The following is a 16,468-nucleotide window of genomic DNA, read 5'->3' as shown; positions in this document are numbered from 1 at the left end:
GCACCTGTGGAACGGTCGGTAAGACACTAACACTTTACAGATGGTAGGCAATTAAGGTCACAGTTATGAAAATGTAGGACACTAAAGAGGCCTTTCTACTGACTCTGAAAAACACCAAAAGAAAGATGCCCAGGGTCCATGCTCATCTGCGTAAACGTGCTTTAGGCATGCAGCAAGGAGGCATGAGGACTGCAGATGAGGCCAGAGCAATACATTGCCATGTTCGTACTGTGAGACGCCTAAGACAGCGCTACAGGGAGACGGGACAGACAGCTGATCGTCCTCGCAGTGGCAGACCACATGTAACAACACCTGCACAGGATCTTACATCCGAACATCAGACCTGCGGGACAGGTACAGGATGGCAACAACAACTGCCCGAATTACACCAGGAAGGCACAATCTCTACATCAGTGCTCAGACTGTCTTCAATAGGCTGAGAGAGGCTGGACTGAGGGCTTGAATATCTGTTGTAAGGCAGGTCCTCACCAGACATCACCGGCAACAACGTCGCCTATGGGCACAAATCCACCGTAGCTGGACCAGACAGGACTGGCAAAAAGTGCTCTTCACTGATGAGTCGCGGATTTGTTTCACCAGGGTTGATGGTCGGATTCGCGTTTATCGTCAAAGGAAGGAGTGTTACACCGAGGCCTGTACTCTGGAGCGGGATCAATTTGAAGGTGGAGGGTCTGTCATGGCATCATCGGACTGCGCTTGTTGTCATTGCAGGCAATCTCAACGCTGTGCGTTACAGGGAAGACATCCTCCTCCCTCATGTGGTACCCTTCCTGCAGGCTCATCCTGACATGACCCTCCAGCATGACAATGCCACCAGCCATACTGCTCTTTCTGTGAGTGATTTCCTGCAAGACAGGAATGTCAGTGTTCTGCCATGGCTCAATCCCATTGAGCACGTCTGGGACCTGTTGGATCAGAGGGTGAGGGCTAGGGCCATTCCGTCCAGAAATGTCCAGGAACTTGCAGGTGCCTTGGAGGAAGAGTGGGGTAACATCTCACAGCAAGAACTGGCAAATCTGGTGCAGTCCACGAGGAGGAGATGCACTGCATTACATCATGCAGCTGGTGGCCACACCAGATACTGACTGTTAATTTAGATTTTAACCCCCCCCCCCCCCCCCCCTTGTTCAGGGACACATTATTCAATTTTTGTTAGTCACATGTCTGTGGAACTTGTTCAGTTTGTTTCAGTTGTTGAATCTTGTTATGTTCATACAAATATTTACACGTTAAGTTTCCTAAAAAATAAATGCAGTTGACAGGGAGAGGACGTTTCTTTTTTTGCAGAGTTTAGGTGCTCTGTAGAGCATGCAGTGTGCACCCAATGGTGCGTTCGGTGGAGTTGCCGTACCAGGCTGTGATGCAGCCCGACAGTATACTCTCAATGGTGCTCCTGTAGAACACTGTGAGGGCCCTTGGGGACATGCCAGATTTCTTCAGCATTCGGAAGTTGAAGAATCTCTGTCGTGCCTTTTTCATTATGGTGTTCGTGTGGTTAGACCATTTCAGATTCTCTGAGATGTGTACGCCAAGGAATTTGAAGTTATTGACCATTTCCACGATGGCCCCATTGATGAGGCAGCCCCATTGTGGTTGATAATAGCTTATTGATGATTGATTGAACCGAACACAATTCAAACTAGTCAGAATACAATTGACAGTTTATTTATTCCAGACAACAGGGATCTAGCATGGAGTGATATGTCAAAAGCAGTGAAAAAACTGAAGCGGAGTTTGAACCAGCAACCAACAAGTTACAGGACAAAGGTATGCCCTCTTGTGCCATAAAAGTCCAGACCTCTTGGTTTAGTGATGTTATATGCAGTAAAATATAAGTGATATATAAGTAGTTTTTTTTTAATGGTTAGAAGAGTAAGGCACAGTAATGGGAAATGGGTTTTAAACTCTGAATCCAGTACGTTCAAATAACACAGTCAGCAACAAATCATTATTTTATTTCAGTCTTCTTCTTACTCTCTTTAGGAACCCCTTTACCTCCCACACACACACACACACACACACACACGTGCATTTCTCTTAGTCCATAGTCTTGTCACTCCAGGCCAGAGATTTCCTCTTGGCAAGTTCCATCCAGGTTGGCTGACCCCGGTATGACGATGATGAAGGTATCTCAGGCTTTGAGATGTGAATCTCAATTTGACCATTGCTAGATTCCTCCTAAGATAAAATACAGAGATGACATATTACTAACTAAACCGGCCACATTACATCTTAGTTACAAAATGAAGACTTACTCTGATTGAGTCAGTTGTTTTTCCTCACCACGTGAACTGACCAGGAAAAACATCTGACCCTAGTGGGGGCACAGTCAAATATTTACCATAGTCCCAGTCGGGAGCGCTCTTTCTGTCCATTTCTCCACAGAAATCTTCTCAGCTCTCTTCAGAGACGTGGAGGATCTCTCAGACGCTCCTCGTAGAGTTGGTCTGGTTGGCGTGTGAGTTTGGGAGGACGGTTGTGTCAGCTGTTGAGCTGTTCCTTGTGGTGTCGGTTGTGATGCTGTTTGTGTGTTAGGCTGATCTGAAGGCAATGTTTTGAGTTTAGCTGTCAGATGCATTTCCTGTAGGATTGGTCTACCGCTTGGTATTGGTTGAGATGGGGGTTGTACCACTGGGGGTGATGTTTGTTTTTGGGAGGCTGTTTTTGTGCTTGGCTGTGATTGTGATGGAGGTTGTGTTGATGGCTGAGCTGTTGGTTGTAATCTCGGCTGTGGGGCTGGGGTTGGAGCTGGCCGTGGTGATGTGGTGTACTGGGGCGTTGTTGTCCCCCCTGTCCCCCCTGTCCCAGCCTCTGTCTCTGGACTGAGATGCTGTTGGAGACTCCTGGTCTTTTCCCGGGCCATGGACATCCAGACAGGCTCCGATCCAGCTGACCCATTAGACCCAGGGGTCTCAGCCCCTCTTGGGAGCCCCAGAGCAGGTCTGGAGGATGGGCCTTTGTCTGAGGAACAATGGGTGACATTATTTAAATCAAATCGAACTTTATTTAAAAGATACTGTGATGTTTGAGGACTGGAGTTGTGAATCCATTATTTAGTCAGATCATCCTAATTTATTCTGTGGTTCATTTGGTTTGGTCGATATTGGCAATATTATGATTGAGGTTGTCGTGGCAGAATCAGAATGCTTTAGGTAACATTTTTAAATAAGATGTTTTGTTCATTTTATTGCATGCTTATGTGAGATATTTGTCATTAGAATGTCTTCTTTTGGATAATACTGTTTGCAGTTTGCAGTTATCCCTTTCCTGCTAGGGCTAAGTTACATTGGGCCCCAGAAAGGGGAAAGGTTAGTCTTATCTGTGAATGTGTCTGTAAACTATTCCTAAATCATGTGAAGGGATGGTGTGATAAATGGGGAACCAGATAGGTGGCTCCACAATGTCTGTGTGCCAGTCACTGTCTCTCTGTGATCTTGTCCAGGAGTGGGTGTATTTGATATATGCTAGTGGATGAGGTTTTGTTTTTGGTCCTGAGTGGTACCAAGAGCGAGATAAGAACATAGTTTAGGAGACAAAGCTGAACGATAATTTATAGCCAATGCTGTCTGGCTATGTGTGTCTTTCCTATAAATGATCTCAGTTGCAATGTGTAAGCACTCTCAGAGAATTCATTTATAGACACTGAATTGATCTGAGAGTCACAGGGTTGTGATGGAGCTCATATAATTGGGGCGGCAGTGGTTAGAGCGTTGGACTAGTAAACGTAAGGTTGCAAGTTCGAATCCCCGAGCTGACAAGGTACAAATCTGTCGTTCTGCCCCTGAACAGGCAGTAAACCCACTGTTCCTAGGCCGTCATTGAAAATAAGAATTTGTTCTTAACTGACTTGCCTAGTAAAATAAAAAATGATAACTCTGACTTGTGTGTGGTTTGCTCTCATGATTTGGGAATAGGAATAGGAATAAGGAATAAAGGAAATTTCCACTACAAGGTGAAACAGAGATCTTATTATAATTTGGACAGTGAAGCATGTTTTCTTCTTTTGGCTCTATACTCCAAAAGCTTGGATTTTAAATCAAACAATGACTATGAGGTTAAAGTACAGACTTTAATTTGAGGGTATTTTCATCCATTTTCATCCATATCGGGTGAACCGTTTAGAAATTACAGCAGTTGTTGTACATAGTCCCCCCAATTACAGCAGTTTTTGTACATAGTCCCCCCAATTACAGCAGTTTTTGTACATAGTCCCCCCAATTACAGCAGTTTTTGTACATAGTCCCCCCAATTACAGAAGTTTTTGTACATAGTCCCCCCAATTACAGCAGTTTTTGTACATAGTCCCCCCAATTACAGAAGTTTTTGTACATAGTCCCCCCAATTGCAGAAGTTTTTGTACATAGTCCCCCCAATTACAGAAGTTTTTGTACATAGTACCCCCAATTGCAGAAGTTTTTGTACATAGTCCCCGCAATTACAGCAGTTTTTGTACATAGTCCCCCCAATTGCAGAAGTTTTTGTACATAGTCCCTCCATTTTAGGTAAGCAAAGGTATTGGGACAAATTCACTTATATGTATTAAAGTAGTAAAAAGTTAAGTATTTGGTCCCATATTCATAGCACTCAATGACTACATCAAGCTTGTGACTACACATTTGTACATTTTCTGTCTTTTTTTGGTTGTGTTTCAGATTAGTTTGTGCCCAATAGAAATGAATGTTAAAAAATGTGTTGAGTCATTTTGGAGTCACTTTTATTGAAAATAAGAATATAATATGTTTCTAAACACTTCTACATGAATGTGGATGCTACCATGACTATGGATAATGCTGAATGAATCATCAATAATGATGAGTGAGAAAGTTACAGATGCACAAATATCCTACCCCCCCTAAAAAATGTAATGGTGTGAGGTTAGCATGTCTTGGGGGTAGGATATTTGTGCATCTGTAACTTTCTTACTTATTCACAATTCATTCAGGATTATCAGTAATCATGGTAGCATCCACTTTAATGTAGAAGTGCTTAGAAACCTATTATATTCGTATTTACAATAAAAGTGACTCAAGAATGACACAATACATTATTTACCATTCAATTCTATTGGGCACAAAATTATCTGAAACAACCAAAACAAACAGCAAATGTAAGCATCCAGCAAATTTGTAGAGTCACGAGATGTATGTAGTCATGGAATGCTAGGAATATGGGTCCAAATACTATCCGTTTGACTACTTTTAATAAACATATAAGTGAATTTGTCCCAATACTTTTGCTCACCTAAAATGGGAGGACTAAACACAAAAAGTGCTGTAATTTCTCAACGGTTCACCTGTAATGGATGAAAATACCCTGAAATGAAAGCTGACAGTCTGCACTTTAACCTCATAGTCATTGTATCATTTCAAATCCACACTTTTGGAGTATAGAGCCAGAGGAAGAAAAAATGCTTCACTTCCCAATAATTACAGAGGGCACATATTATTATACGGATCTGGATCCAGTTTTGATTGGAGGGGAAATTGCCCACTGATTCAGAAGTGCTCATTATACTGTAACTACTATTGTGTGATTATTCGAGAAGTGTTCAGTGGTTCAGTGGATATATGTTACCTGGGTCTGAAAAGGCATCTACTACCAGGTCAGTATCATCATCATCTAAGGATAGAACCAAGACAGTGCCTAGAGGTGAGTACATGCTATTGAAACAGGGCCCTGAGTAGACTGACATAGCTGCAACCGTGTGAGCTAGAACACCTTGTTAGCGCAAAGTTAGTTAGTGCATAGTTCAAGTTAATAGTTATTCAATATAGACTCAGCGATATGACGTAGATTCAGAAAGTAAACAGTGTAGTGGGTCAATTTCCGCAACAACTCAGAGCGTTGAACGCGAGGCTCAATTTCTCTGCTGAACTATCGACGACGTTCTAGAGGACACACGTACCTTGGTTCTCGTTGAGTCTGTTTCTGTCAGGGGTGTATGAGGGGGGACAGTCAGACATTTGTGACGGGCCCTTCCTCGAAGCCTTATTTGCCAAGTCACCCCTGACCTTTGAACTTGTGCCAATTTCGCCTTTGACTGGTTCTGCAGTTGTTGAGACAATATGAAACTTAACCCTGAATTGTTGGTCCCTTTCCAAGCGATACTTCAGAGACTGAGAAGTGGTGCGCAGCTTCACTCCGAAAGCACTCCTCCTCTCCTGCTCCTTCTCCTCATTTCCCTCACTCTGCCCATCCCTTTTCTCTCCTCCCTTCAGTCCTGTCTCCTCCACTACTTCTACCTCTGTTTGTACGTTTCTCTCCTGACGTGAGGGTTGTGGTTGGTTTTCCTTCAGACCTTTAAATGTGGCCTGCTCTGGTTTTACCTCTTGCCTTCTGACAGACTCCTGATGAGGGTTCTTGGCCACCAAACCCTCCCCTACTTTTCCTTCTGCATTCATCTCCTTGTTTCTCGTCCCTGTTTGGGCTCTGCCAGTGGCGCTCTTGGAACGTTGTCTCAAGGAGGAGGTGGATAAACTGTTTGCTCTAGGCAGTGTGTCTTCATGGCCAGTAGGTAGCCCTCTCCTCCTCTGCACCAGGTCCAATTTGGAGGTTTCTTCATTAACGCCCGACAGTGGGACTGCTGTAGTCTCTCTGACAGACTCTCTCTCAGAAGCAGGTCTCTGTGTTTGTCTTATAATGTGAGGGGCAGGGGTAGGTAGAGCAGAGTGGTGTGTAGAGCTGCTGGTGACCGCTAGGCTCACACCCTGTGTGTTTCTGCTCAACCTGTCTCCCTTGTTAGAGGTGGCTGGGGTCATATTCTCCTCTGGCTTCTCTTTTGAGGGAAGTTGATTTGTGGTAGAGTCTGATCCATAGACATGACTGAGAGGCCTGGAGAGGGTATTTTCAGATGTAGACCCAGGCCGACTTCCCTGGTCTGAATTATCCTGGATGAGAGTTCTTGGGCGTTTGACCCGGATAGGTTCCGGGGGCTTCTGTGGCTCCTCCACTGCTGCTGAAGGGGGAGTGGACAAGCTCGGGGTCTCCAGGATGGAGGTCTTGGTCATGGGTTCTGATAGAGGAGAGGTCATAGCCTGGAGGTAGAGAGGGTTGGTGGTGACGCGTCCCTCTGTCTCGGAGGACTCTTGTCTCTGTAATACCTCTTTCTGACCACCAGGGGGTACTGACTGCCAGGGCTTCTCCTCAGAGTCTTTTGGAGATGAAGAGAACGGTCTCTCCCTCTCCTCCTCTTCCTCTCTGTCCTCGTCCTCCGTTCCATCCTGCTCTTCCTCCCTCTCAGACAGGGGCTGGTCTGGGTCCAGGTCACTCATGCTCTCTGAGCCAAGTCTGCTTGCTCTCTAGTAATGACACAGACAAGAAAAACAGCCTGTTAAACCATGGTCTTATATTTACACTGTAATGAAGGCATTAGAGATTGAAATGCTGCCCAGTACCCACTATGTGGTGTTTTGATGTTACACTACACAGTGAAATCTTACCAGGGGACCTTTCCTTCCCTTGGCGCTGGCCCTCTGGTTCCTGGGTTTAACAGACATGCGGTGACGGGCGGCAGAGCTGTCCAGGCTAGGAGTGTACTGGGCTGGGCTGGTAAAGTCCACTGCAGGGGAGGGCTCTGGATCACAGGGGGAAGCAGGATTCGGGGAGAGAGGACGGGAGGAGGGCTGGGAGAGGCACTGAGGAGAAAGTAGAAAAGCACATTAACAACTGAAATGGACCCAACAAACATGTTTTCGGTGAATGTTGTTAGGATGATCAGTATGTGAATGTGGGATGTGGTGTAACGCAGACAGGAAGTTGCATCACCTGCTCCTCCTCCTCACTCCCTGTCCCTGCTAAACTCAGAGAGCTATGGTGCCTGTGAGTGTCAGGGAACTGGGGATGGAATGGAGGAAGAGGTGTCAATCAGTCAGTCACACAAGGTGGTGGAAGAGTAATGAGGAATGATGATGATAATGGTGATGATTACATTGTGTTTTGCTTGCAAGTTTACCAACAGACTCTACTGACTACAGCAAGGTTTGTTCTCTAAAAGTAGATGTTATCTCAATGAGACTATCCAGGATAAATACAAGTTAGATCAATCATATCTATGTGTGTGCAGTATATGTGATCAGCCCCATTCACCTTGTAGGAAGGCCCCTGTGCTGTTCGATCATGGAACAAGATCACTGGAGGGCTCTGGGGCAAACCATCACCGTCAGAGGTAGCTCCGGAATCTTCCATTCTCTTTCCAGGGATCAGCAAGGGGGGAGGGCCCAGACACATGTTCTGCTGCCGCAGTTTCAGCTGCCCAATCAGAAACAGTGCATGTGTGATGAGCACACTCCGGGACCAATTATAACAGTAGATTAGACTATAAGGACCCTCCCACCTACGGATTCACCTGCAGTTCTTGTATCCTGCCGTGTACGTTCTGAGACAGAACCCTCGTCGGCTCAGAGGATCTCTGTGATTGGGCAGCCAGGAAGATGCTGTCATGTGACAGAGCTCTGGACCCCAGTGTATTTGGACTGCCCCTGTAAGTGACACAGGTCAAAAATATGTTTACTACATACATGCAGTATTTCCCAGTGGACATGCTACTTAAACTTGATAACTTGATCAACTGATATGCTACTATTTCCAGTGAGTGAAAGAGGTCAGATGCTTACAAACAGTCATCCTCTGAGTCGTCGTCCCTCGGAGCTATGACATCAGCAGTGACATCACTGGCGGACTGGCTCTGCTTCATCAGTCCTTCAGTCTCCTTCCTCTTCAGACGGCCAAACAGACGACTCTTCAGCAGCTTGAACCGAGACTTCTTCCTCCCTGAAACCACCACGAAGTTACTGTCCTACATTTGGTTTTGTTTGCAGAGTCAGACATGAGACTTTGGCTGTGAAGTTCATTCCTGTTTGCATTGCATAATGCACTGTATATGAATGGTGCATTGGGAGTGAATGATTTGCCAGCTACGTATGTCTGTTTACATTGGTTTAGGCATGTCAATCATTTAAAAAGAAAGTAGACAGGTGTTCTACCTGTAAGCTCTTCTCCTGAGTCCTCCACTTCCCCAGCGTTAGTATCCATGACAGCAGACTGGAGTTAGCTGCTCCTACCTAGGAAGAGAGACAAGACAAAAACCATTCAACAACATCGTATTTAGCAACGCCAGAAGGTTGTGTTTGAACCACCTGGTGATGTGGGTTGGAGCCCTTTCTCAGCCCCCTCTGTCTATGCCTCCCTGGTGATGTGGGTTGGAGCCCTGTCTCAGCCCCCTCTGTCTATGACCCCTGGTGATGTGGGTTGGAGCCCTGTCTCAGCACCCTCTGTCTATAACCCCTGGTGATGTGGGTTGGAGCCCTGTCTCAGCCCCCTCTGTCTATAACCCCTGGTGATGTGGGTTGGAGCCCTGTCTCAGCCCCCTCTGTCTATGACCCCTGGTGATGTGGGTTGGAGCCCTGTCTCAGCACCCTCTGTCTATAACCCCTGGTGATGTGGGTTGGAGCACTGTCTCAGCCCCCTCTGTCTATGACCCCTGGTGATGTGGGTTGGAGCCCTGTCTCAGCCCCCTCTGTCTATACCTCCCTGGTGATGTGGGTTGGAGCCCTGTCTCAGCCCCCTCTGTCTATAACCCCTGGTGATGTGGGTTGGAGCCCTTTCTCAGCCCCCTCTGTCTATGCCTCCCTGGTGATGTGGGTTGGAGCCCTGTCTCAGCCCCCTCTGTCTATGACCCCTGGTGATGTGGGTTGGAGCCCTGTCTCAGCCACCCTCTGTCTATACCTCCCTGGTGATGTGGGTTGGAGCCCTGTCTCAGCACCCTCTGTCTATTACCCCTGGTGATGTGGGTTGGAGCCCTGTCTGAGCCTCCTCTGTCTATACCACCTGGTGATGTGAGTTGGAGCCCTGTCTCAGACCCCTCTGTCTATGCCTCCCTGGTGATGTGAGTTGGAGCCCTGTCTCAGCCCCCACTGTCTATGACCCCTGGTGATGTGGGTTGGAGCCCTGTCTCAGCCACCCTCTGTCTATACCTCCCTGGTGATGTGGGTTGGAACCCTGTCTCAGCACCCTCTGTCTATAACCCCTGGTGATGTGGGTTGGAGCCCTGTCTCAGCCCCCTCTGTCTATGACCCCTGGTGATGTGGGTTGGAGCCCTGTCTCAGCCACCCTCTGTCTATACCTCCCTGGTGATGTGGGTTGGAGCCCTGTCTCAGCACCCTCTGTCTATAACCCCTGGTGATGTGGGTTGGAGCCCTGTCTCAGCCCCCTCTGTCTATGACCCCTGGTGATGTGGGTTGGAGCCCTGTCTCAGCCACCCTCTGTCTATACCTCCCTGGTGATGTGGGTTGGAGCCCTGTCTCAGCACCCTCTGTCTATAACCCCTGGTGATGTGGGTTGGAGCCCTGTCTCAGCCCCCTCTATCTATACCTCCCTGGTGATGTGGGTTGGAGCCCTGTCTCAGCCCCCTCTGTCTATAACCCCTGGTGATGTGGGTTGGAGCCCTGTCTCAGCCCCCTCTGTCTATACCTCCCTGGTGATGTGGGTTGGAGCCCTGTCTCAGCACCCTCTGTCTATAACCCCTGGTGATGTGGGTTGGATCCCTGTCTCAGCCCCCTCTGTCTATACCTCCCTGGTGATGTGGGTTGGAGCCCTGTCTCAGCCCCCTCTGTCTATAACCCCTGGTGATGTGGGTTGGAGCCCTGTCTCAGCACCCTCTGTCTATAACCCCTGGTGATGTGGGTTGGAGCCCTGTCTCAGCACCCTCTGTCTATACCACCTGGTGATGTGGGTTGGAGCCCTGTCTCAGCCCCCTCTGTCTATGACCCCTGGTGATGTGGGTTGGAGCCCTGTCTCAGCCCCCTCTGTCTATGACCCCTGGTGATGTGGGTTGGAGCCCTGTCTCAGCCACCCTCTGTCTATACCTCCCTGGTGATGTGGGTTGGAGCCCTGTCTCAGCACCCTCTGTCTATAACCCCTGGTGATGTGGGTTGGAGCCCTGTCTCAGCCCCCTCTGTCTGCTCTTACTAGCTGTCTCCCTCTACATTTCCTGCACTACTGTCAAAAATACTAAAAACCATTAAATATACGTATATATATTAATACATTGTTTGTCAACAGATTTTGGAGTTGTCGTATTTTAATAACATGTATTTATTTATTTAATAATTAATAATAGCACATTTGATTATCCAGCCGACATACCAGTAAATTACTTCATTGATAATAAATAGTTTCACACCCTCTTTTCCTTGAACGAGCTGATAACACCTCAGAACTCAGCCAACGTTTATGAAACCTAACAAACCTGATAAATGGTCTACTTTTTGTCAGGCGTTAGATATTAGCTTTGCTATTGTCATTGTTATAGCTATTCATAGTTAATAAATAAGTGCTTTTCATTCATTTGATGTAACATTTTCTCAAGTCAAGTTTGCCAGTTCAGTGATTATTGTGTCAGCAGTTCCAATTAGTTTCAACAGTGTTTCTCTTTCAGCAGATATCATGGAGCGTTTGATTGGAGCAAGCGGACCAGACAAGAGGCTTTCAGCTCCTGTGTTGACTTTGTGCCTGGTCCTGAATAGGAGTTGCCTAGCAGTACACTGGTGACGTGATGTGACATTAAATAACAAGGAGACAAATTAAACACGACCTGAGTTCAACCTTTCCCAGACTCATAATGCTTACACACACACACACACACACACACACACACACACACACACACACACACACACACACACACACACACACACACACACACACACACACACACACACACACACACACACACACACACACACACACACACACACATACACACACACACATATACATACATACATACATACACGCGCACAGCTACTTCACACAATGTCTGAAAGAAGACAACAAAAACCAGAGGTTCACCAGAGTTCTAAACACGCCCAAACTCCCCCAATCCATCTTTCTCCAAGGTGTATACAAGCAGGGAGAACTCAGGGAGAAGACTGGGTTAGTGCACTGAACCCAGCCACCAAACCACATGCAGCAACCCTGTCTAATAAAGCAACTCTGTCTAATACAGCAACCCAGTCTAATACAGCAACCGAGTCTAACACAGCAACCCAGTCCAATACAGCAACCCCGTCTAATACAACAACCCCGTCTAATACAGCAACCCAGTCTAATACAACAACCCCGTCTAATACAACAACCCCGTCTAATACAACAACCCAGTCTAATACAGCAACCCTGTCTAATACAACAACCCTGTCTAATACAGCAACCCAGTCTAATACAACAACCCCGTCTAATACAACAACCCCGTCTAATACAACAACCCAGTCTAATACAACAACCCAGTCTAATACAACAACCCAGTCTAATACAACAACCCAGTCTAATACAACAACCCAGTCTGACACAACAACCCAGTCTAATACAACAACCCAGTCTAATACAACAACCCAATCTAATACAACAACCCAGTCTAATACAACAACCCAGTCTAATACAACAACCCAGTCTAATACAACAACCCAGTCTAATACAACAACCCTGTCTAATATAGAAACCCTGCTCTGCAACTAGCTGTCAACTGGAGCATAATCTCCCAGCAGAGTAGAAGACTAAAGGTCGGTGCAGCTCACTGAGCAACCCAACTACTGAACCACACACAGCAACCAGGCCTTGAACCTTGAACCCTGGTGCCCAGCAGAATGGATATCTGCAGAGAACAAACCCAACAATAGGGAACAGCAGGGGTACTGTCTCTGGTGAAATCCTATCCTGCAGCTACAGGATATCACTGAAGCTGGCTGGCCAGTCCTGATCCAGCTGGCTACAAACAGCACAGTACAGATGCCGTATCTTAATTTGATCATCCTGTTGTTGAAGGAATGGTAATTTCCACTTGAAAATGTCAGACCTGATTTGCCCTAATGATAAATGTATCAACCCCTAAAAAACATGTCCATTAATTATAATCCACATAACAATTCACATTTCCTGTTGCTGCAGGATTATATTCATTCTGTTTTATCTGTCTCAAATTAAGATACGGCATCTGTATACTACATATGCACTCTGTGGTAGAAGAGCCTTTAAGAGCTATAGAGTTCAGCTAACTATCCTCCTTGTTGGCACCAAACGTTCCATGATTAAAACATTCTAATTTGCATTCTAACTAGAAGTGTCAATGTCTCAGATGTAACTTTTAGTGTCAACATGGTGTCTATTGAGATTCTAAATCAAGCCAAGAGACTGTATATGATGGCTGGCTATCCATGGCTCTGTCTATCTGTGGATCTGGCGAGGATAAGCCTGAATATTACTGTTTAATGAGATGATGAACTTGTGTAACCTTTTAGACCTCACACACACACACCTGCGGCTGCGACACCTCAGGTCCTCGAGTGCCTGTAGTGACGTCCGCATGGCCGGTTGTTCCCCCAAGGCTATGATGGAACCCCACAGCTGAGCTACTGTATAGATAAGAGGAAACCATCTACTTTTTACAGCACCACGCATACAACAACATTATCTGTTTAAATGTTTCCGGGGTGTAAATGAATCCGGACATTTGAATAGAAATAGATTTCAGCTGTAGGCAATGAGTGAATTATTCACTGGAAATGGCTGTTGAAAATACACCTCAATGACCTAAGAACAATAAACAAAGAAATACATACATTTATGTAAATTATTTAAAAAGTTCAAAGTATAGAATATCTTAACATTTTATGACCTGCTTACCTCAGGAGGCTGGTGGCACCTTACCTGGGGAGGACGAGATTGTGGTAATGGCTGGATTGGAAGGGGTGGAATGGTATCAAATACACCAAACACATGGTTTCTATGTGTTGGATACCATTCCATTCGTTCCGTTCCAGCCATTATTATGAGCCATCCTCCCCTCAGCAGCCCCCACTGCTGCTTACTTACCATGGAAGTAAATAGAAAGCAGGTACCAACATGATCCCTCCCTGGAAAAAGCCTCTAAAAAGGAAGTGTGACTGATAAGTCCTACGTAACAGCACTGCACAATGAGAGCCAAGGGACTCCTCAGCGAGCCAAACAACACAAGCCCAGGGGACCTGACACTTTCAGTAAGTCTCCACACATCACAGCAGTGCAGTGAACACATGGAATATTACCTGTTGATAATGGAGGGACTAAGGTAGAGAGCAACCCCCGATAATCTATCTCTGGGTACTAGACTAAAGCCATATGAACCGGAACTCAATGATTTTGTGCTCTCCCTTTAATAAAGGTATTTTAACCAAATAGCCGTTATGAAATCTGATTGTCCAGTGAATGATCAGTGATTACTCTGGTCCTGTTCACAACCAGCATTATGCTTTATATACAGAGCAGTGTTGTTTGCCAAAGGCAGTTTTATTAGATGACAATGAAGGATAACCTAGGAAAGACGAACACTGTAATGGCAATCATCCTTGCTGGATGAGTTCATAGTGTTGTTTTTACAGAAACAGCCTATCTGTAGGCTTCTGTTTTGGCAGTGGAATAATCACACAGAATCTGGAGTTTTCAAAACCCTAGCACGTCCTCTTTTACCTGGAAAAAAACTCCAGAGATCATAACAGTTGTTATTGTTTAGGTCATCAGACACGATTTGATTCTTATAAGTTAATCCCATTTAGGAATGCAGAACTCGTGCTCAACACACTGTAGTTAGAAGTTCAAAGGTTATGGAACAAGAAACAGTTGAAATACTGTACAACACCATGGAAGATCATATGTTGCAAATTATCTTATCAATTATCATTTTTATCAACAGATACAACTGTTTGTGGGTGGTTTCTAGTTCATTTACAGTAAGAGTCAAGTTCAGTCGGGTGGAATTGTCTTACCCTGTTACTGGAGAGCAGCTGCTTCTTCTTCCTCTCTCTCTTTCTCTGATTTATCTTTCTCTCCAAGGGGAGGATGTGTCCTTCCACGCACTCACACACATACTGGTCCTCAGCCACCTCACTACACCGCCATCTGCAAATGAAGGGAACGAGAGAAGGAGAGGTGATATGAGAGAAAGGGAGAGAGGGAGTGGAGAGAGAGAGAGAGTGGAGAGAGAGAGAGAGAGTGGAGGGAGTGGAGAGAGAGAGAGAGAGGGAGAGAGGTGATAGGACAGAAAGGGAGAGAGGGAGTGGAGAGAGAGAGAGAGAGAGAGGGAGAGAGAGAGAGGGAGAGAGAGAGAGAGAGAGAGAGAGAGTTGAGAGAGAGAGACGGAGAGAGAGGGAGAGAGTGTGGAGTGGAGAGAGAGAGAGAGAGAGAGAGAGAGAGAGAGAGAGAGAGAGAGGCGCTGCAAGGGTAGTGTTCATCAGTGACAGGAGTGGAAAGCTGTCTTAAATGAACTGTGTACAGAGAACAAATGTGTTGTGTTGTCCTGCATCATTTATCCCCTCCATACCTTTTAGGTTCTTCGGCAAATGTCTAAATTTATAGACATTTCCTAAGTTCTCCCATTCAAAAGTATTTGAATGTCTGAATGCAGTTACGTATCTCAGTATGTGTTCATAAAGAGTTAATAAACTAGAGTGAATAAGTCACTTTTCTCATAAGTTGTAATTTGTGACCCGTTGTAGGCGTTGGGTTTACCTGACAGCCTCCTGGGTCTACCTGACAGCCTCCTGGGTCTACCTGACAGCCTCCTGGGTCTACCTGACAGCCTCCTGGGTCTACCTGACAGCCTCCTGGGCTTACCAGGTTTCTACAGGCTTGAAAGACAAGACCCTACAAACATTGATGTTTTCACCCCTCTGTGTACTTCACTGTTCAATCCTGTGTCCTGTGTGTTATCTAACATTATTCTGACTTCTCCAATTCAAGTACACTGTAACCTGAGTGAAACATTAGCCCCGGTCCTTACAAAAGCAGCCCAGGCAGTCCCACCCACCCAATCAACGGTTAGGCGTCAGACAGCTCACCTTTCTGACACCACTACCTCCACTACCTCTAAGAGTGTGGCCTTATGTTGCCTGTACAGGCAAAGGAGGAACCTGCACACCTCAGCCCAGAAAACATTGACTACCAGAGATAGAAATGTCCAATGTCTTGTGTGTTGCTCCCCAACAAAGAAGGCTTGTGTAAACATTAACCTCGCTGTCATGGTTTCCAGAGGAATGGTGTGGCAAGGGAGAGGCGAGCATCTGTTCGATTATTAACTATCCTTTCTGAGACCCACTTCTTTCTTTCATATTTATGAAGAACATGGGGTGAATTCCAAATGAAGGTATTGCAAGGTACAGTATCTTCCCATTTCAAAGCTTTTCACATTCATCTCTCAGAGTTCAGTGCATTTCTCAGTGTTCTTCACATGCGTGGAACAATGAATGGCAACTTCTGTTGATCCATTATAATGGGAATACCACTGTCATTTTTACATTTGAATCATTTAGCAGATGCTCTTATCCAGAGCGACTTACATTCATCTTAAGACAGCTAGGTGGGACAACCACACATCAGACATAGTATGTACATTTTCCCTCAATAAAGTAGCTATCAGCTAAGT

The 16,468-nt window shown here is 45.8% G+C and overlaps 1 protein-coding gene across 4 annotated transcripts; it reads right to left on the bottom strand.

The window, feature by feature from the left end:
- Nucleotides 1-1,671: 1,671 nt before the first annotated feature.
- On the bottom strand, nt 1,672-15,046 carry LOC110527359 (CRACD-like protein). 4 transcript variants are annotated; one of them, XM_021608580.2, is made up of 12 exons: nt 14,814-15,046; nt 13,328-13,424; nt 9,003-9,080; nt 8,634-8,790; nt 8,366-8,498; nt 8,107-8,268; nt 7,786-7,854; nt 7,461-7,655; nt 5,927-7,319; nt 5,596-5,640; nt 2,363-2,982; nt 1,672-2,199 (listed from the first exon to the last, which is right to left on the bottom strand). In XM_021608580.2, the coding sequence occupies exons 3-12, from the start codon at nt 9,049-9,051 to the stop codon at nt 2,059-2,061; spliced, it is 2,964 nt and encodes a 987-aa protein (XP_021464255.2). In that variant the 5' UTR covers nt 9,052-9,080; nt 13,328-13,424; nt 14,814-15,046; the 3' UTR covers nt 1,672-2,058. The 4 variants fall into 4 exon arrangements, with proteins under 4 accessions (XP_021464255.2, XP_021464257.2, XP_021464258.2 ...); XM_021608582.2 differs by lacking the exon at nt 5,596-5,640; XM_021608583.2 differs by lacking the exon at nt 7,786-7,854 and having other exon boundaries at nt 14,814-15,045.
- Nucleotides 15,047-16,468: the final 1,422 nt, after the last annotated feature.

This window comes from Oncorhynchus mykiss, chromosome 7, assembly GCF_013265735.2.
Source record: "Oncorhynchus mykiss isolate Arlee chromosome 7, USDA_OmykA_1.1, whole genome shotgun sequence".
Classification (NCBI taxonomy): Eukaryota; Metazoa; Chordata; class Actinopteri; order Salmoniformes; family Salmonidae; genus Oncorhynchus; species Oncorhynchus mykiss.
Note: the sequence above shows the minus strand (reverse complement) of the source record. Positions and strands in the feature narration are given on the sequence as shown.